The sequence below is a fragment of the Ambystoma mexicanum genome, chromosome 12, assembly GCF_040938575.1.
Source record: "Ambystoma mexicanum isolate Mex_15411 chromosome 12, UKY_AmexF1_1, whole genome shotgun sequence".
NCBI lineage: Eukaryota > Metazoa > Chordata > Amphibia > Caudata > Ambystomatidae > Ambystoma > Ambystoma mexicanum.
In genome coordinates, this window is record NC_090936.1 from 928,625,112 (window position 1) to 928,647,841 (window position 22,730).

The following is a 22,730-nucleotide window of genomic DNA, read 5'->3' on the forward strand; positions in this document are numbered from 1 at the left end:
TACTGGATGCCTCCAGGCCTCTCTTCTTCATTCCACTACTAGAGTGGTGTTTGCTATAGGAGGTGTGCACTACTCTTAGCTGCCTCTTCCTCCTCTCAGTATTTGGTGGGAAACTATAGTAAAAAAATGAGATGAGATTGACAATATCCCATGAAAACTGAGGGAGGGTAGGGTATGTCAGTGTTTGTGAAGGGGGGACACCATGCCTCGCCTTCAGGCTCCCTCTCCCCAATGACCCTCCAACCAGGTGATCCTCCCTTGCTTGTCCACCTCATGGGTTAGGATCTGACAACCTTGTCTTTCTCTTGGTTACCAGTGTGGGGTACTCAGAGGGCTAAATGTGAGAATGCCCTCAGATTTCTCACCCTAGACACCCTGTCGGGTCAGCACACCCATTTTGGAAGAGTGGCCCTGCAAAATTGCTTCACATGAAATTCACAAGAGTTTGCTCTCCCTTCACCTTTACCGAGCATTGCTATGGGAACTTATCTAAGATGAAGAATATGTGGCAAGGGCACAATCCATTAGAAGAAAAAATGACTGACCTGTGGTAATGTTCTTTGTGATATATGTTCCTCCCACAGATTCCTCATTGCCCTCCCATCCCACGCCTCTATCAAAGAGTGCTCACACGTTCCTTCTCTCCTTCAATGTCCTACAATGTCTTTTTATGCTTCCCCCAATGCAGCTGAACACAGGGAAAAAATAAGTAACTGAGGCAACGGGGCGACCTGTTTATGCCAACGTAATTTCAGGACGCAGGTGTGAAGAGCGTCAAGGGTCTTCATTGCTGAAGTCGCACAGCACCCCTATTGTTGAAAATGTTTCTGAGATTTGCAAAGCAGGACAATTATATCTATGATGAGGAATCTGTGGGAGGAACATCCATTAGAAACAACATTGCCAAGGGGAAGTCATTTGTTTATCTCCTGTACTATTGGAAAAAAGACAAAAGAAACCCTTGTCAGCTACTGCCATTAATCAATCACTGAATGCAAACCCAGACAAGAGGTTGAGAGAAATGAAACTGCTTGTTTTGAAAAGATAATAGAAATGCAAACCATAACTTTCGACATAATTCCACAATTATATGACTTGGAACTAAAAGAAGAAATGTCCTGATTCTGGGAGACTCTCCTGCATGCTATGAGACTACACACAATGTTTAGATATGTATCCAGTATTTATAAAAATTGAATAACTTTGTCAACATTAATCTCACAAACTCATGTTGCATGTCCCTGAATTCACGAGGAAGAGACACATTATCTAGAAATCCATATTTCATTGATGGGAGGGATGCCTGTTGGGAGATATGGGAAAAGGTATGATTATAGCAAAAGGGTCTGGCAGACTGGGAGATTACTTGGAGACGGTGAGGGTCCATGACCACCTCGTCGTTTGAAAGAATGATCTAAAATTAAATATAAATATCCTCAATGCAATTAGACATAAATCTTTTAGAATAATTTCCTTGCCAAGTCCGTGGACTAGTAGGAGGTGGGAGGAATGCCATCAGGGGGATTGGTTTCAAAGAGAAAGCTTTAGTAAAATGGGACATTCACCTTACCTTCACACTGTGTTCAAAGCCTAGTGAGATTACATTTAAACAAAAACAAATAGCATTTTCTGATGCATGGCGCTCAGTGTTTGATCAAATATAACCAGTTGAATGCAAGTAGATTTTTTTAGCCTGCTAGTGTGAAATATATCTTGTTTTTTTGAGCATATTCAAAACCAAAGGAAGGGTAGTTTAAATTGAAACCCAATAACATTTTGGCGCAGGGTTTGCAGTCCTTTGCAACTAAAGTCAAGTAAATTAAGTCCTGATTGTTTTCACGGGCTTAGTCAATAATTGAGACTGTGGACCAGTGGCAACGCTTCATAGCTTAACAGAGAATTTATAAACCAACACCTGTAAAAGACGAGTCACTTAAAAGGTGATATTGGGATAAAGGGGGCTTGGCTGAACCACTTCCATTCCCATAGAAAATGATGACATTTCAAATGAACAGACATTTCACCAAGGACCTAATGCTGAAGTGAGAGGACTCTGAATTAGATGATTTGGGCGTATGGTTGTCCTTTCAGAAAATCATCATTTTGGGATGATACGTATTGTAGATAAATCAATATTCGTTGCATGCTAAACTGAAGCCTGCAGATTGTGATGGATCCCACTTGAGCTTGTATTTCTTTTACATGCAAAGGGTAGAAACCAATCACATCACATTGCACATTGGAACACATTGCTAATGGGAAATATCTAGCAAATGCATTTTCTTTGTAACATTTCGAGGATACAAATGCTTGTCTTTGATATTGAAGAAAATAAAGTGTACTAAAGAATTCTATTCATTAAATGAAAGTTGCTTTTTATGTACATGTTCTGCAAAGTAAGGATTACATTAGACTATTTCCTAGAAGTTATACTATTCTATTACAGTTAGATATTCAGAAATATAATAATGTAATTGGTTGATTCATGGAATGACTTTGTGTGTACTGGATCTTAGATTTACTCTTTATTTTAATATACAAAATATTGATTCTTAATGCTACCGGTTTGTTGTTCCAGAATAATGGGCTGGGATTGTATAGGAGAGGGTGTTAAGCAAGAGAGTGACCCTTAGCAAGAGTAAAAGTAATACAGTAATTCTAACACCTCCTTCCTTAGCTCTGCTCCAACTGTCACCAAACTCTCACACTTCCTCCACTTGTTGCTCACCTTTTATAACCTGTGCCTTCGGATCATGGAGCTGAAAATGGTTTGAGATGGGTTACCTGTGCGGACTGATAGTTTGTGCGTGGAGATTGGATCCTTATGTTCAGCCCTGTCCCTCACCTGGTGCTGAAGCTTATTTCTTAATGCTTAATGAACAGCCCGCAGCTCTGCCGGCCTATGTAATAAAAGATAGTCGCCATCCTAGAATCAAGCAACCCTTTCATGGTGGTGCCCTGATTCCACCATGTTTATCTCCAAAGTGGCAAGAAATCTAATTTCCCTATATGTCAGGCATTCGCAGGCAGAGCCACCACGAATGGGTCTATGCTTACTGGGTAAGTGGCCATTTGTAGTCTGCTCCCCGGGCTGCAAGCCTGTGCATGGTATCTCTTCTGTTTGTTGTTTCTTCTTTGTGGACCGTGGTTGTAGACTGTGGTTGACCGTCGGCATATGTATGAAAACATTATGTTTATTATCAGGGTCATTTCTGAAACAGAGGTTGGAAATGAAGGTTGGTGTCATGTAGCAGGTGGCCTGACCCTGACACCCCTCCCACCGGCTCTACTTTGTCACAAGAATTATCTCTTCGATGTATCCCTAAAGCAGTCTCAAAATGTTAATGTGTTGTTGACAGCAGATGCTTAGTTCTTTTTTTTTTAAAGCAACAATTGTCTGAGTGCCAATTGAGGAAATCAGATGTCAGGGCATCATCAAATCTATAAAGAAAAGACTCAGAAAGCTATGTTTACTGGGAGCAACCTAAGGGAACTTTGTAACTTATAGGTGCCTTAAAACCGGGATCAAGAAGGTTATTACCATGCTGAATGATCCCTAAAATCCAGTAGATTGTCAGTGATCTTTGAAATGTTGGTAGATTGGGCAGCTGTTTGTGATTTAATAGAACGCAGTTGTGTAATTTCTTAATGACTGCATTTTGAAGGACTACTAAACATCTGGCTTTGCAACTCTTCCATTGAGGGCCAAATTCTCCACACAGTTTTAGGATATCCACACAAGATACATTCTCTTGAATTGAATGTACATGCAAATTCTATGCATAATCACTGGCTGTAAAGAACATTAGCTATGAATGAAGCCCTTAAGCTTTAGAGTTAGATAGCTCCAGTTGCTATTGCATAAAAGTCACAGATCGAAAATCTACACCAGCAAAGGCAAATTGTGTTAAAATGTTTCATACTTTCATATTCCTGATCTGGTGCAGATTTTATGTAAAAACCTATTAACCTATTCATGGCACGTTAAGATAACACTGTTAGTTTGACAAACTGAACAACAATGACAAGCAAAGGGGGACTCCCACCCAGCCATGCATTGATTTGTTTTGACACTATACTAGAACAACTGCCATTATGCAAAAAAGTAAGCAATCAGATAACAACGTAATTAATGGCAATTATGGTAAAGTTACATTAAAAGTCAAAATAATGTTTTTTAAGTTAATATTCATTTTACTATCTTCACAGTGATGAAATTCAAGAACAGTGCTCGTTTCGTGGAATTTTTTGTTCAATTGCTTCACAGGGAAGCTAATGAAGAAAACTTTATGCAAGTTCTAGAGTGGACAGGCTCTGTGGAAGATCTTTTAACAAGGTACAGTATAGTCATATTAGTAAATTGTAAGCATACTATGTTCAGTATAAGTTATCATTATAATAAGAACACGGCCAAAGTAGTATACAAGTAGTATTTTCAATGACAGTTGGTTGTAACTATTACTAAAATGTACATGCTGAGCTAAAGGCAGATGAAAAACGTATGTTTAAAAACTTTTGAATAGTCACCAAGGAGAGACGAGATCATTTTGGAGGGCGCCTTGAGGGCTGGGGAACAGATACCCACTAAGTGTTGCTTAACCTGGAAGTGGTACTCTGGCGATCCCCCAAGGCCTCTCACACGTGCACTGCCTTGTATCATGACCCTTCACATTCTCCACATAACGTGAAAGTTATATTCCGATATTGGACATTTGTTTCCCCAACAGCCAGACACTGTCATGGGGAGGACACTAGCTTGCTTATAGTTTTCAGAAGAGATCTGTGACTGCTGCCAACAATAGCCAGGAAGAATCTGAGAGAGTGAAATGCCTAACATGCACAGTTTGAGAACCAAATGGGAGGCCACAGGCCCATGCAGACAGTAGAGACAGAGAGATGGAGAGCAGCGCAGTGGGGAGCCATGGCTGTATCAGGTGGCCTCCATGACGAGACCGTCTGGTACCAAGATGATGGACCCTTACTACCACCCTAATTATATACTTGGCTCGTGGATCCTCAGGCCAACAATGAGCCACGCAAACCATAACCATTACAACTCTGAAGACCTAGAGCAGACCGTCAACCAACCACAGAGTAACACAGATAACCAGGCCCAGGTGTCCCTAGTCAAGCACGCATTTCCAATTCCTCAATAAACCAAGGTATAAAAGGGGATAGAGCCAGTGTGAGGTTGTTTGGAGGAGAGCCATCGATTGTGCGAAGGTGCAGTAGGCCGACAAGTGAGTTGGAAGGAGAAAGATTCAGTGAGATGAAGGCTTTTGAGAACCAAATGACAGAGAAATGAATGGAAGGAGTAAGGACAGGGAGTGGAACATGGAGAAGAACAAGTTTGACAGGAAGGAAGAAATACCTGGGGAAAAAACAAGATGAAGAGAGCCAACCGCTGGAAGGAGGAGAAAGGAAAAAACAGGGACAGGTCAAAGTTGGAAAAGGGGTAAACCAGAAGGATGTAAGAAGAGAGACAATGAAAGTTTTAGGATGAGGTCATTGAGGTAGAGCTTGGAGACACAGTGGGGATAGAATGGTAGAGGTGGTGGACAGAAAGGTCCATAACAAGTATGTCTTCATTGACCCAAGCCAAGAGGGTCGAGGGCTGAGGTTGGTTTTCTAATGGATTCCTTCCTCCCACAGATTTCTGATCATACATATTTTCGCTCCAGCACCAGCTGTCTTTTGAAACTTTTTCAACCACCAGGGGAAACGTTATCACTCCACCCGGCACCATTGCACACACCCAGATCACTGGCATGACACTGATGTCAGTATATATTGAGTCGCCGCTCCCCATGTCCTTTTTTCTGTGCAGTCAGTATGCTCCTGGAACACCACTAGATATTTTATAGCGTACTAAGTCGTGCCTAACCCTCGGAATACTTCAGGCTACAGTCCTGTGCCAAATGCAGATTGCAAATGTCTGTGTCTGTGAAGACCACAACACAAATGATTGTGGTTCCTGCCAGTCAAAGCACTCAAATGCCCCCTGGGAACGTGCCTAAAAGCTCATTATTTACTTCCATAATGGTGGGAAGAGAACACTTTTTAAGTCCCCAGGTTTGGAGCCAAAGAAGGAGGTTTTTGAAGAACCAGAACATTCTCCAATCGAGAAGGGAAAGAAGAAGCTGCAGCATAGGAAGAGGTCTTGCTCTCCTAGTGACTTGCCCAGGCATCAATCTTTATTGTCCTCCAGGAAGAAGAGTCACCACAGGATACTGCAGAGAAATATCCACCGATACCTAAGGTACCTTTCCTAAATAGGTCTTCAACTCTGGAGAAGTGGGAAGCTTCCAGGCAGCAAATTCTTGATGCCTTTGCTAAGGTGCTCGCACATTTGTTCCTGGCACCGATGGCAGCTGCAGGGCCCACCACACTTTTTGAAGCTAGTGGAGACACCGCTTCAGACCATAACCGCACCCCTGCTAGCTCAGTTCCGGCTCTACCAGTACATACTGCTTCATACTGGTGTCCTCTGCCCTATCTTCAGGCACCAAAGCCTCATCGTCTGCTCCCACCTGCTCTGCGATGATCGGCACCAGGGCTTCACTGGAATACACCCCTCTTTCAAAGGAGGAATTCCTCTCAAAGATGACTGAGATTTTTTAATGAGGAGGGGCGCTTGTGTTCTGGAAACACTTTCCTCCAGTGTGGCTGAGAACTTTGAAGAGAAGTTGTATGAAGAGAGAGATGATCTTCTTGCCTGCAGGAGGCCAGTGCTTTGGACCATGTCTCCGAAGCTGAATATCCTTCCAGTGCCATTCGGTGGCAAACACCACTTCTCATTTCATAGGTCCATTGCCAACGTTACGGGGAAGTTAGGATGGTCTGCTTTTACTAAGCCAAGAATGTAGTATGACTTCACCAAAACTTTGCATGAGGTTCCTCTATTCAAGACATATTGCCTTTCGACCCAGCGGTAGCCACTCCCTTTCAAGTGCCTAGGGATACGCCCCTGCTGTGCACTGTGACCATGCCAACAAGTTTTTCCTGGCCCCCTGCTATCCTGTTTTTCTCTCCACATAGCCCCCACCAGAGAGCTTGATGGTGCAGCCGGCAGAGGCAGGGCTAAAAGCTGTGTCCTTCCTCTCCTTGCCCTCTGACAGGGAGAGCGAGACGCTAGATGCTGCAGTCTTCCCAACCAGAAGTCTTGCATCAAGTGCTGTTCTTGCCACCTGTGCTTTGGCTAAGTATGCATTTGGACTGTTGTGTGGAATATGTGGGGTGGCAGAAAAGTTGCTAGCCATGGCAATGAAGGAGAGTATCAACTCCCTAGTTGCTTATGGTAAAGTACACCCGCTAGATCTTGCAGTCTGCCCTGAACACTGCAAACTCTTTGTGTTGGGCAATGGGTCTCTTCTGTGAAGGCATTTTTGGACGAGAACCTCTGGGATTGCTCCAGACCTCCATCCCAAACCCTTGTTCGCGGGAAAAGACCTGTTTAGGACAAAGGCTGACAAATCGCTGTAGAAATTCCTAGGGTTTGCTGTTCAGTACCCTTCTACCTCGGTTCAGAAGCATCTTTTTCAATCCTTCCTCTCTTTCACCCACCATTGTAGGATAAGGTGCCCTCTTACAAGCTGTTAAAGCATCGCCTGCCCATCAAGCGAGAGGCAGAGGTGCCCAGAGAAGTGGTTTCAACACCCATGCCAAACCAATGTAAATTGAACTTTGTCCATTTAACTCATGGAGGAAGTTGGTCCTGGTTCCTTGAGGAGTGGTACCATACCACCTCTGTCGCTTGGGACGTATGGGACATAGCTCATGGTTACTGCCTCCCTTTTATTCAGTGCCCACTCGACAGCTCTCAGTCAGGCCCTTGGCTGCCTCAGGAATTTCCCCTGTTGGAGGAGGTCCGTCAGCTTGTGAGGAAATGCACTGTAGATGTGGTGCTCCATTCAGAGTGAGGAAAGGGCTGGTACTCCCTGTACCTTTTAGTTTATAGGAAAGACTAGGTCTGCGTGCCATCATGGATCTGAGGCTCTTGAACTTGTACCTGTGCAAGGACAAGTTCAAGATGATGGCCATGGCACATGTCATCCAGGTCCTGCCTCTACAGATATGACTAGTGTCTCTGGACCTCTAGGACACCTACTTCCATGTGCTGATCCATCCCAAGCACAAGAAGTACCTGACGTTAGTGGTTGAAAACATTCACTACCAGTTATGGGTTCTGCCATTCAGCCTTTCCTCTGTGCCAGGAGTCTTCACCAAGCTATAGGCAATGGCAGCAACTTGTTTCAGAAGAGAGAAGATTCTTGTCTTTCCCTTCCTGGTTCATATGCTTAATTGGGCTCACACCCCACTTGGAGTGTCAGCACATTTGTACTGTCAAAAAATCCCACATTGTACCGTCCCATTGTGTCCAAATCATCAGAGCAATCTTGGAACTTCCCCTAAGCCAGTCAGTCTCTTCTGATGATCGGGTAGCGAATGTTCTTCAGATGGTGCATGTCTTTATATCCTATGGGATGGTTTCGGCCCACCTTTCTGCGCCTGCTCGGCCTCATGACCCTCCTGTATCTTAGTTGTACCTGAGGCCTGGTTACCTATGAGGTTGCTACTGGGGCTACTTCAAAATTGGGGATTTCAGTTTTTTTTTATTTTTTTTATTTAAAAGAATTTTTTATATATAGTTTTACAAAAGAAAACTTTTACAAACAGATATTGTATAAATTTACAAAAGAGAACTTTTACAAACAAAAAATATGTAGTTTTTCAAAAGAAGACTTTTACAAACAAAAATTATGTAATACATGAACCTTATGAATTGTAAACATGATCATTAAAATTTCAATCAACGAGAGAGTTAAAAATATTAGGTTCCTCAACCATTTCTTTAAACGAACTTTTCGTTACATTACAATCAACAAAACATAGGTTATAGATTGAATTCATCACCCATTTCTTTGATCAAGCTTTTCATTACCAGCATCATGATTTGATCTACCCAAAAATCGTACCTGAAAATTTGTTTAAACATCATTTTGGAAGAAAGATGTTCAGCTAGAGTTGTTTAGGTTGTCATTTATGCTTTCCAATACAGTTTCGAGTTTACTCAGCAGACGCACTAATGAAATGATAAGTGCCATGCCCCCACCATACATACAGCTATCCCAAAACGAAGATTTCGAAGTGTCTGTATCCTTTGGGGCAAATATCCCCAGATAGTTCTTTCTATCGTGTTCAAAGAAGGTGCAGTCAACTACTAGATGTTTTAAGGTTTCAGTAAACCCACTATCGCAAAGGCGACAAAGCTGATTAGTGAATACACCAATACATTTTCGCCAGTGATGAATTCTCTCAAGTGTATGGTATTGATTCAGTTTGAACCTTAAATAAGCTCGACGAGTCTTACTTGATGGGCATAACTCCAGATAAGGTGATCTTAACTCTCTTTTACGTGGCCATCTAGCATATTCCAAATACGATTTGTATGAATTATTACAATCCAAGGTTGCTGACCAGTCACGATCGTAGAGATTCCTTTTGACTTTAGGAAGCTGCATAACTAGATCTTGAATCGTGCAGTCACAGTCGTCTAAGATAAAATTCATTTCATTAGCAAATATGCTCATAGATTTTAGTTTTGGCAAAGCAAATAACCCATTTAGATCCATGTATAGGGAGTTTTTGTGAGGCGCCATAATATCTGCGTATCGTGATAGTTTTCTCCAAGACCATCTGGCAGTTAGAGAGGATATACCAAGTTCATGTCTGATAATAGAGTTAGGGATTGATTTAGATAGCCCCAACACACTTTTCCATACATTTCCCTGTATTTGATTTAATATGCCGCCCACATCAAGAAGACACATATCCAAACCATATAGAAGGATTGGTTCAACTTTCAACATATAGAAGTTGATCAACGGTAGCAGCGAAAACTCACAGATAGTTCTTAACAAAACCTTCATCATGGATATTAACGGACGCACCTTCGTCTTTAGATATGATTGCCAAAATTTAAGAGAATACTGGACTTTTAAGGGATACCCAAGATAACGAATTGCGTTTTCACATACAATGATGTTACCATTTAGTTGCCAGTTATATGATTTGATTTTTCTGAAATTGCGGAAAACAACAATTTGTGATTTCAGAGAGTTTGGTGTTAAGTTATGAGATGCAGCATAATTAGAGAATCTGTCCAGTTTTTGTTGTAATCCACTTGGAGTTCGATCAAACAATAAAATATCATCTGCAAAACATAACCACGATATTTTCAAATCCCCTAGTTTCACGGGAAACATGCCACTTCCATTCCACATCATATCCATGTCACAGATGTATAAATTAAATAATGTAGCGGCCATGTTACAGCCTTGTTTGACTCCTATCATGGTCATAATAGGTACTGTAAGAACACCATCTCTATTTATCCTTATTTGATACGTTGTGTGATTATGCAACATTGCAACTAGTTGAACCATTCTTTTTGGGAAACCAAGTTGTATGAGTTTTGTCCATAATATTTCTCTTATTACTGAGTCAAAAGCACTACTCATGTCCAAAGCTGCCATATAGACAGCCCCGTACTCTGGAATTTTGGTTTGTGCATAGATGTGTGATATAATGAGAGCATTTAACCAAGTCCCCATATACTTTCGAAACCCCGTTTGAAACTTTGAGAATATGCGCTTTGTTTCTATAAAATTTTGTAAACGCTGTAGTAAAATTATAGAAAAAACCTTTTCTGATGTGTCCATCAGTGCAATTGGCCTGAAATTCTCAGGCAATTTGGGATTCCCCTTTTTGTACAAGGGAATGATTATGGCATTAAGCCATGACTTGGGGATAGAATTAGTCGAAAGAATATAAGCAAACCTTGTATAAAGAATGGCGCCCCAAAAATATGGGTCATCTTTTAAAATACAGGCAGGCAGACCATCCGGCCCAGCCGCCTTAGAATAGTTAAGATGGTTGATTGCATCAACAATTTCATTCAGGGAAAAGAATAAGTGTTCCTTACAATCGAATTCAAGAATTCCTGAGTTATATGCTGAGAATTTCAGAGGCAGACTATATTTACATTCAAAATATTCAATCCAAGTGGACGAGGCAATTGGTTAGGCCATATCATGCAACGACACCCCCTTTTTGTTATTTAATACTGCCCAGATGTGCCTGGTGTCATGTGTGATGAGATATTTCATCATTTGTTGATTCGCGACAAGCTTCATTTGAAATTTTATGGATTTTAGTTTGTGCCTGTAGTGGTTCATAATCTTGTTTTTGGCAACATAATAGTATATGTGTTGCTCGTGACTCTTCTTCAAAGCACGCAGACAGCGATTTTTTTCCCTCTTAGCCATTGCTATTCCAGAATTGTAGCCACTTTCAACGGATAGGTTTAGGGCTGTCGCTTTTTGGGCAAGATGTTCAATATGATCTTTAATTATAATCGAATTCCATTCTTCTCTTCTGCGTGCATTAATGAAGAGATCTGCGGTACTAGACACACGAATTACATCTCTTTGGACCAGAAATGATAGTTCTCTGCACATTTTCGGATGCCATCCCACAGAAGTCTGTGCTCTATGAAGGGTCACCAATCCCAGAGCAACATCTTTATTCAAGGATGCCAAATCGCATTTTACACTTGTACTTATCGGGTAGTGATCGCTCTGGGTCTGTGTGTGGATTGAGACATTGTTTACCAAGGGCATACAATTGGAGGAGACAAAAAAATAGTCAATGTAGGAGGATTGAGACCCCCTCTTCCAAGTCCCCTTATGATCACCAATCTCATATTCCAACAATTGAATGTTCCATTGTTTGAAATAGGAGACCCAACCCTTACCCAGAGTCACTGAGGTACTTGATAAGGACTTGCACCTATCAACTGACTTAGAGATTGAGGGTACACAAACCGCATTAAAATCGCCCCCAATGACAATCATGTAATTCGAATTTCTGATCATTGCCTCCTCAAGTAATTCATCCATATTATCAAATGCGGCCTCTATCGAGACATTTGTCGGATTGTAGTACAGGCATACAATTAAAAATGCACAGGTCGATACACCAACGAGGATGCACTCAATTGCCAACATTCCATGTTTAGCTAAAATAACCTTCGAATTGTGGTTTATGGCGTTATTTATAAGTATAGCAATACCCCCATACGGCCGACCTGTTGCACCTCTTATAGCCGGTAAACAGTAATTGGAAAATCCCTCCATATTCAATTCATTAACACACATAGTTTCCTGTAAAAGTGTTATCATGGGAGTTCCTTTTCCCGCAACAATTCCAAGACAATATTTTAAGACACTGCGCATTTAATGCTGAAATGTTTTTTGACTATGGTTTGCTTTGCTTATTAGAGAATTCAAGGATAGATGTCATCAGAGGAGCAAGCCAAGGAATGTTAGAAGTGGCACCCACCAGTTCTGATATTTTAGAAAATAATTCAACAGTTTGTGCAGAACCAGCTGATAAGGTGGCGTGAGTGGCCCCCATTTCTGCCTCCGGTTTTAAGACTTCGTTTAGGAATTCCTCAGCCTCTTCAATAGTCCTAAACAGGTGTAGTGTCAACCCACGGACGTTAAAGTCATCTCTATGATCCCACAATAGCCTGAGTATCATTGGTGAGTGGGGAGCACAGATCATTCTCAGATTATTATGGTTTGCCAGTCTCAGCCACTCAATGTCATCCATGTGGAGGGTTCTCAATTGAGGACTATCCTTAAAAATGTTAAACAAAAAGGATCTGTTTAGCCTTTGTTTGCCATTGATTGCCTGATCACTGGACCAACCCAGAAAATACCTTATATCTCTATTGAAAACATATTTAGTTTCCTCTTTTTCATGACTACCTGGGGAAGGAGATTTACTCTCAACAGATACTCTGACTTCTATGGCTTCCCTTGCCTCAGTAGTGGAATCCCCCTCACAATCAATTGAAGCTGCCTGATTTTCTGGATGTGGAATGTGACTTTCAAAGTCCTCAGTGGATTGAATATTATCCATATTCCTAGAGGAGTTGGTTTTTATCTTTACGTCACATGCCTTTTTTTGTTTAGGAACTGCATCTGGATTAATTTCAGGATTTTGATCCTTTATCTGTCCTAACACCGTGGTTTTTTTTTCAATGAGAGGATAAAATGTCGATAGGCGTCCTTGAGACAACTGTCCCGAGTCACCCTTCCCCATATTATCCGTCGGTTTCCTCATGAAGGCTCCCTTTTTTTTTGTTTGTGGGAGGGAACCAACTGATGGAACCACATTTAAGACCACCTTTGATTCTTCATTCAGTTGTTAGGTCAATCTTTGATTCATTTGCAGAACCTGAAAGAGAGTTGGATGGTTGCGTCTCAACCTCATCATCAGCAATTTTCATTCTTTTCTTATTTTTATTGGTGTTTTTGCTGTTATCCTGTTTCATTTTTTTTATGACCACAGATATTTGATCATTAGTTAACTTTTTTTTCTGTTTATTTTCTCTTTTGATTGCCCTAACGTGAGCACGCTTCATTTTACGTGACATAAAAATCTGATTTCCCTCAGATTCGTTGTCCTCACGATCACTACTCGCAGCACCTCCTTCTTCTCTTAATTTGTCCAGATTCTCAGCGATAATAAAATCGCTTCTAATTTGTTCTGCTTCTGCTTCGTTAATGACATTCACTAAGGGTGAAGGGCTATTGAGTGCAGTCTCTTGTGGCAGAGGCATTGAACTCATTGCATCGACGAACTCCTCAAGTCTCCCCCCCCCAAATTTTAAATCCAAGTGCTGTCTTGTTAGTAAACGAGATAAACTCTTCCAATCTACATGAGTTTTGCTTGACTTCATCCAATATAATAGATGACACAGGACATACCATAGGAGAGTTTTCCTCCTTGGGGCCATCCACGACAGCTCTCGCATAAGTACGTTGCTCTGATATCACAATGTGGGGAGATGCAGTAGTTTGGGTGGATTGATTTCTACACGTCTGAACATTAGCTGACAGAGCTTTCAGTAAGCATGCGTCAACAAGTGCTTGTTTTTCTGAGTGAGCAACAGATTGGGAAAACAACATACCCTCAATTTTAGATACTTTGTTGGTTAGGTCCAACACCACTTCTTTTAGTGAATTGATGTGAATGTGCGTTAGATCATGACCTTTATCTAATAAATTTAAAAGGGAAGAAATCACAGGAAAGTTGCTTAGATCATCTTCATTGTTCAGGCCTTGGGATTTAGGTTGTGTGTTTTTGTCTGGCAAGGGACACGCCCCTACCTCGTAACACATTTCTTCATCGAATGTTTCATTCACCATTTGTGTCGGTGCAGGGAGAGACCCTTGGCCATTAGATATTTTGCAGAATATGGGAGAACTACAGGAGGGTCTCTGCTTTCGTTCATGATGGTAGGGTTCAGTACCAGCAAAGGAGTGCATAGAGTGACCCTCCTGAATGTTATGCAAGCAGATCCGTTCAACTTCCGATGGTAAGAATACTACCAGAGAATTCGGGGTGAGTGAAATTCTGCAGCGTTTCTCCCATTCGCCAATCAGTGCAGGAGCCAGGAAGGAAACATCAGAAATGATTTTCGGTACCACACAGGTTTTATCATCTTGATTTGCAAGTGCCACAATCCCAAGGGACTCTATTTCTTTGTTTTTTTGAGTTACTACAGCCAAAGCTTTTACCTTAGTGGAAATTTTAGTAGAATCTTCTTCAGCAGTTATTACATTAGGTGTGCAAAAGGGAAGATGTTTGTTTGTGTCATCATTAGGTTCTATTGCCATTGATTGCAGGCTATATGGAATGTTGTTATTGTCATTTAAACCAGCATCTAATGCCGGTGAGTGAGGAGCAATTGTGTTGGATTCTAAATCAGAGTCATGTAGTAGTACCGGATTTGTGGCATTCATCCCTATATGAGAATTCCCTTCAGCTAGGCTCTTGCTGCTACGTAAACTGACCACCATTTTGTTATTTAAGACCTAGCAGATGCCTGCAGTGGTATTTATTGGATTAACCACCTCAAATTAGCTACTATGAGCTTATGAGTAGTAGACTTGAAAAAATAATATGGTATTATAAATATAATAATATCAGATTGAAATACAAGCACAAGGTTGATTATACAGCAGAACGTACAGTTGATTCAAGCAAGAACAGAAAGTTCAGTCTGGAATAGAAGATTCACTGAGTTTAGTACTCAAGAGGCCCTCAAGATCAGTTCGAAGGTACTTCCTTCAAGAGTTTGCTTCCTTCTAGGGTTTTTACCTGACGCCCTGCCGACCCGCCGAACAGCCAAACAGCCCAGCACACTTAAACACACTTCGGTGCGCGCGCGGTGCGCGTGCCAGTGTGTTTTGAAGCGGGTGTGCTCCAATCGTACGGGGCGTGGGCGGGGCCTTCGGCGAGATCAGACAGAGGCTGTAACAGAAAGAAGGGGAAGTCAGGAACTAAAAGCCAATGCGGAGACAGTCACTGTTGTGCACAAGTGCACACCACAGTATCTTCTTTCACCAGTAAGTTCGCTATTGGCAACGAGTACCTGAAAACAAGTCCGGTTCAAAAGTGGAAGTAATTCCTCAGGTCCACACAGTCCAAACGTGGTGCGACAAAACGCAATCTTCTCCTTGCCGACTACTTGTCGGAGAGCAGCGAGTACAGCCAAACAGCCCAGCACACTTAGACACACTTCGGTGCGCGCGCGGTGCGCGTGCCAGTGTGTTTTGAAGCGGGTGTGCTCCAATCGTACGGGGCGTGGGCGGGGCCTTCGGCGAGATCAGACAGAGGCTGAAAACAAGTCCGGTTCAAAAGTGGAAGTAATTCCTCAGGTCCACACAGTCCAAACGTGGTGCGACAAAACGCAATCTTCTCCTTGCCGACTACTTGTCGGAGAGCAGCGAGTACAGCCAAACAGCCCAGCACACTTAGACACACTTCGGATTTCAGTTCTAGGGTGATGTGTCAGACCTGTTGCAGCTGCCATACATTGTGTCTCTGGACCCCCAATCGTCAGACCTGTGAGACAGCATGCCGAAAGGAGCATTGCTTCAGCAACTTTGACCACAAATGATGGTGGTCATGAATGCTTCCATAGGTGCAGATGCTGAATGACCTCAGCCCAAACCGGGTCCACCACCTAAGGAACAAGTGCATGTTTTGTACGTAAAGCAAGGTTTATTGTAAGAATTATCTGGGCAGCAGTTAAATGGTACTATCAGACCAAACTAACCCAGGTCTTAACGAACTACATCAATTGATACATTCTTATACAGTTTAGCAACAGTTAAACACTCCCAGATATTTTATTACCACCCACCTCTCAAACATGAAGAAGTTCTAATTTTTCCAAATTTGGTCATTCTCATTGGTCATCGATAATCTTTACAACCATATTCGGATCGTGTTCGAAGTTTGCCTTTGCTGGGGATTCATCGGTGGTAGGTCATGACATCATGGCGCTGTAAAACATTCACATACAACATCATTTATTACTTAATAACAACTGGGCCAGAGCCCTTTAACCTTAAGTGTGATTGCACATCGTCCGCTCAGATATTTTATCAATGTGAGGAAAGGCTGAACAAACAGGTTCTCTTTGAACTATTGCCCCAGCCTCCTGGCTCATCTTAAGACATTCTAATTTATGCAACCACTACTCAAACACATGCAGCCTTTAGTTTCGACCTGTGAAAACTGAAGACCGGACACCTTGGCCTCGGGCCCCATCTTTGTTGCCGGCCCAAACAAATGTTCAAACCCCTCTATGCGACGTGAATGCAATGAGAAAGACTACATCTATTCCTGGAGGAGCTGCTAAACCATAAACCTTTGTCCTGTTCTCAGGCTGACCTTCTACTAGATGACTAATTCTTCCTCCGTCAACCCCCCAAGCCCGAAAAAAACAGAATCTCCCAGCTACCTAAAATGTTTCATGCAACTGCTAACTGCAAAATCTGAAGGAACTCACAAAACTTCACTAGATGCAGATTCATATAAACTCCTTATTAAAGCTCTTTTATATGTTCATCCATGTGTATGTCTTATAAATATTATTCCTTCTTTACTGTGGGATTTCGGGACAGGCTCCCCTCCGCATGCGTATTGAGACCCTCTCTGTCTCCCAGTTTCCTTGTGTTTCAGAGCACCACATATGTAGATTGTGTTCATGTTGCATTTGTGGTTTTAACATTGTATCTTTTACGCCCGTGCAAATCTAATATGTATCAATTCCAGACATCAGTGACACTAAAAGTAACATGTCCCATTCATAATTAGCTACACTTGATATATATATATAAAAGTGAAATACCACACCCAGTTCGCCACCGCCCCCAGTGCTTTATGTGTTCCCTGCAATCCCTGTCATTCCACCAATTTTCAGGAGACTGCAGCAGTACGGATCCACATTGATTCCAATTCCTTTCGGACTGGGCCTGGAAGAAGTTGTACCTGGAGCTTCTGGACATGTACTTCAGTCCTCGGTGTGCCTCCTGGTGAGGGTGGACCCGCGCTCACACTCCGGAGGCCGGATACTCCATCTGAGCCGCAGCAACCTGAATCTTCATGGTTTACTGCTGCAGGGCTAAAGTATAAGGAGTAGGACTTTTCGGATGATGTCCTGAATGTGCTCCTTTCACTCTAAGGCCTGCCACCTAGTCTATCTGTGCCTGCAGGTGACGTACGTTTAGTCCAACTTACTCTGAACTGGATTTCCTGCATTCCGTAATTAATCTTTTAGAACGCGCTTAATAAGCATGGGACGTTATTCAAACCTGTGTTGCTCTGTGTTGTTTTCTTCCAAGACAAACGTTGCCTCTGAACTATTCTCCCTTGACCTGGCTAGGACAGTATATTGGCATTTTGAAGGGGTGCCTGGCTGCCATGTTCCTCTTTATAAAGTCCCATATTTTAGGGCTTGTTCTTTACAGTCCCCACTGATATGCACTGATATGCAGTTTTTGCGGGGTTTGAGTAATCATTCCCCCCCCCCCCCAACCTAATTTGTGTTTCCTGCGTGGAATTTGAACTTAGTTTTGACTTTTCTTATGGGTGCTCTGTTTGATCCCCTGCATTCATTTTTCATAAGACGTCTCACACATAAGGTGATTTTTCTAGTCGCCATCACTTGGGTGAGATGGGTGAGTGATCTCCAAGCTCTGTCCGTTAAATCTCTCTATGTAGTGTTGGCAAACTAGAATGTTATGTTATTTGAATTTATTGTATAGCGCCTCCTGCCAATTGTTATGGCTTAGGTTGAATTGCCCTACGTTGGACCTATATGTGAAAAGGGGCATTACATTGCATGCAAACAGTAATTGAAATGTAATCACATTTTGAATTATAAGTCAAGTTGACTAGAGTAGGGATGTTAGTAGTGTAAGGAACCTGAGGGCATCATCTCATTTACTCTCCTTGTATCTATCTCTAAGGTGGTTAGGGAAAGGCCATCGCTCTTGGATGCCGACCCTGGGGGTGGATATGCGAGGTAGGATCACCTGGATGAAGGGACCTTGGAGAGTGGGGAGAGGATGTCTTTAGTGAGGCATCGTATCCCCCTTTCCCTTGTCAAAATTAATCTTACCCTCTCCCTACCTTCGTAGGTGTTTGTCAGTCTTTTCCCCTTTCACACCCACCAACTGTCCCACATTCATTCTCCTTTAAGACTGGGTCGAGGAAGAGGCAATTGGGAGTTATGCATACTTCCAGTCATTCACACTACTTTGGTACTAAGATGAGGAAGAGGACTATGGAGTACCATCACAATGGCCAGGCATGTCCCACTAATATAATTAATTATGGTCAGGCAAAGGACTTGCACCTGCAACCAATTGAGAGGCTAGAGGTGCATAAAAGGAGACCGGCAGGAGGAACCTGCCTTTGGTGGAGGATGCAGAAACACAACATGGAGCAGACGGGAGAGGGGCCGGTGAAAAGGACGCTCAACCTTGCAGAGGGGCAAGAGAGATGCTGGGGTCCGAGTAGGCCACGAGGGAATCACAACCCCTGCAGTCCCCTGTGCTGTGTGTCCGCATCCAGAGCTGTAGGACACAGATGACTCTGTGCGCCACAGACTGCTGCAGCACGGTTCAAAGGAGGCAAACGCTGCTTGCCAGAGCTCCCGACAAGCACATGAGTAGCGATAGAGAGCTGGAGAAGAGAACAAAGATGCCCAGAGGTGGGGCCGGACATTAGTGAGTGAAATAAAGGGAACACTCGTACCGAGGCGCTCTAGGGGCTGGAATGGGCAGATGGAAATGTTGATCTAACAGAAGCTTAGATTGTACCAGTTGGAAGACAGAGTGGAAGAATATTGAATACCGAACAAGCTGCAAAGTACTTTTAAAATACAACCAGTATTGTAGAATACCGAAATAGAGGAAAGCTATGCAAAGTATATGGAAATATTGCACAAGTGCAAAGAAAGTGATGTGCATTTATGAACGCAGTGAAAACAAGTAATAAGCATTGACGGACAATGTGAAAGTATGAACAAAGTGAAAGCCAGTAATGAACAGTTATGAACTAAGTGAAAAGACAAGTGATAAGTACTAATGGACAATATGAAAGCAAGGTGTTGAAAAGGAAAAAACACCACAAAGATAGTTATGTGAAAGTCACATTGTGGCATGGTCATGAGATTGCCAAGGAGAAACAGAATTGAATGTGTTCTAATGACACAGGTTCAGAGAGGACACCCGTGTTGGCAAGGAAGTCCAAAGGAAGAGCTACCTTCTTGGGGAAGGGAAACACAAGACTTTGAGGAATGGGAATCCTGAGGTCTTCTGGAGTTGTTTTGAACTTGGGGAAGGGGAAGCTGAACAGTAAGCCAGGAGCTGGAATAAGCTCAGAACCTTATGTTGAACACTGTTTATTTTGATTCTGACATCCCTACATATTGTATATCTTTAGTTGTCAGGGCAAGTATAGATTTTGGACACAGACTTTTAAGTTGAACTTACTGACTCTGATTATCCTTCCTTTTTTTAGGTAGGGGAATCCCACCTTAGGATCCGGCAAGTTAGGCCTTACTCCATCCTGACATATAAGAAAAATAAACAAATTTCGTAGAAAAGTGAATCTGTTGTCTGTCTTACTTCATGATCACTTCACAAATGGTGTCAGGGGTGGGACTGCGGCCTAACCACCAGAGCATCAGACCCATCAGTAGCCACTAAGGGCTCTATTGGGTTTGATATTTGTTGCAGTAGGGACGGGTTATTCACCCAGGTGAAAGAAGACTGATACCCACTGATTTGATTTTAATAACACCCTCTGAAACGTACATTAGACTTGCTCCCAATTGAGGACTTGCATGGAGGTTTGGAATTGATGTGCTAACTAGGTTTATAGTCCCAGACTTTAGAGATGATGTTAAAGTGTTGTTACAGAATCACAGAAAAGATCCCTTCCAAATCCATTGAGGGTATAAAATTGTTCAAGGGGTGCTTGCAAGGGCGATGTGGCCTAGGATCAAGGAAGAAGCCTGGAAGGAGAAAACAGATAGAGGAACTCAGGGTTTGGATGATATAGCTGAAGCCCCTCCAGAAGCTGAGTTTAGAAAAATCAGAGAACAACTAGCTTTTGCCCAAACAAATGACCCGTTGATTGCTGAAGCCTTTTTACAGGTTGCATCTGAGTAAGAGGGCCATGAGAAAGGAGGACCTTTTTTTTCTTCCTAAGACATGGGCTTATGTATCGTGGATACACCACTTCAGAAAGCTTAGTAAAAATCCAATTAGTTGTCCCTAAAAGTCATAAGCAAGTAGTCCTAGAAATAGCTCATTCACATTTGACAGGAGGCCATTTAGGACAGACAAAGACACAGGCCCAAAGACACAGGCCCAAATCACTGATAAGTTCTACTGGCCAGGAATACATGCTGACAATAAAAACTTTGTCCAGGCCTGTGAGATTTGCCAAAAGACTAGTACTCATATGCCACCACCAGTTCCCTTAAATCCGTTGCCAAGCATTGAAATTCCATTCTCAGGAATTGGTATGGACATTGTGGGGCCAATAGAAACATCGAAATTAGGGAACAAGTAGATTTTGGTAATCGTGGATTATGCAACGCTATACCCAGAAGCCTTTCCCTTGAGAGCAAATACCACCCAGAAAATCCTGAAACACCTGCTCCCTTTCTTTTCATAAGTAGGGTTTTCAAAGGAAATACTGACAGATCAAGGCTCTACATTCCTGAGAAAACTCATGGGGGAAGTAAAACCGCTGTTGCATATTACCACTTTGAGGACCTCAGATGGCCTTGTAGAAAGATTTAACAAGACATTAAAAACCATACTGCAAAAGGTAGTGGAACAAGATGGCAGAAATTGGGATCAGATGATTCCATGGGCTTTATTTGCAGTCAGGAAGACACCTCAGGCTTCCACAGGATTCTCCCTGTTCGAGTTACTTTATGGACGGGAACCCCGGGATGTACTAGATATGCTGAGTGAAACCTGGGAGGAAAGAAAAGAAGCCCCAATACCACCCTCCCAAACTGCCACTAGACTTAAAGACCATATGACGGCAGTTAGATCTTTGGTACAAACTCTTATGGCCAAGGCACAAGAACCACAGGAGGCCTCCTATTACAAAATAATTTCTTCAAGATGTTTTTCCATAGGTCAAAGGGAATTAGTGTTGTTGCCTACTTCTGAGAACAAACTAATAGCCAAGTGGCATGGACCATATGAGGTGTTAGAACAAATGGGATCTTGTAACTATAACATTTCCCATTCCTGATCGCTGCCTAAAAATCCAAGTCTACCACATTCATCTTTTAAAAGAGTGGATGGAAAATCCTTCAGAGTCTAATGCCATCATTTGGTCCTGTTTGTTATCAGAGGATTCAGATAGCACTGTCCTAATACCATCCGAACTTAATAATGGTTAAGTTTTAACCATGTCGCACTCTATCCTGATAGGCTGGAGGGTCTCCTGCCAAGATGACCACTCCACTGTGTGAGTGACAGCTAGGCTGTATGAATGGGGTTCTTTTTGCATAAGGAAGAGCAAGACGTCGCCACTGGAACTACGGAACCGAAGGGGAGAGAAGCCACAGACATCTTCAGCACCTGCACCACCGGTGAAGCCCTGCTGCAGCGTCTCACAACTTTTCTTCCACGCGACGAGAGGAGATCTTCTTCGCAAGAGCCTTCTTCCCTTGAGCTGGTGGGACCAACCAGTTCACCAATCGCTTCCTCGGACCTGCCTTGGTCGAATCGCCAGTGTCCAGCACTTGGAGGCCGGATAGCCGGGCAGCCATCCACCCAGATCGCAATTTAAAGGAGCGTACCTTTTTTTCATTGGGCAGCACCGCGGCTGGTTTCATACCTGGGTAGTGCAGTAACTCGAACCTTCCTCCATGATGAGAGCCACTCTTCCTCTGCTGGATCCCCCAAATTGCAGGAACTACCAGGAACAACCGCCACCGCAGGAGCCACTTCTTCATTCAAAGGTTCTTTGTTCCGCCAGGCCTCCCTTTCTGCGCGGTAGCCCTAAAGGTGTTTTAAATCCTTTAGCTACTTGTTGGGTTGGCCGCCCTTTCGTCTAACATTGTCTTTCGCCTTGCATCCATCTCTTCAATATTCGTTAACCAAAGACTTGACTGCGGCTACAAGAAAGTGTTTGCTCATAAGCTCTTGGTCCTGTACCACTGACTCTGGCTCAGGCCTATTGACTCTGGCTGATTTGTTAGATCTGCTCTCACTAGATTGATTCTCAATGAGAAATGTGTGGATGAACCTGAATCTTATAAACAC

The 22,730-nt window shown here is 42.7% G+C and overlaps 1 protein-coding gene across 1 annotated transcript in view; it reads left to right on the forward strand.

The window, feature by feature from the left end:
* The window catches only part of CFAP54 (cilia and flagella associated protein 54), a 3,669,934-nt gene that overhangs the window by 2,141,593 nt on the left and 1,505,611 nt on the right, over positions 1-22,730 (forward strand). Inside the window, exon 31 of the mRNA XM_069629416.1 lies at positions 4,210-4,336. Coding sequence (XP_069485517.1) covers positions 4,210-4,336 — 127 coding nt within the window. The remainder of the gene's footprint in view (positions 1-4,209; positions 4,337-22,730) is intronic.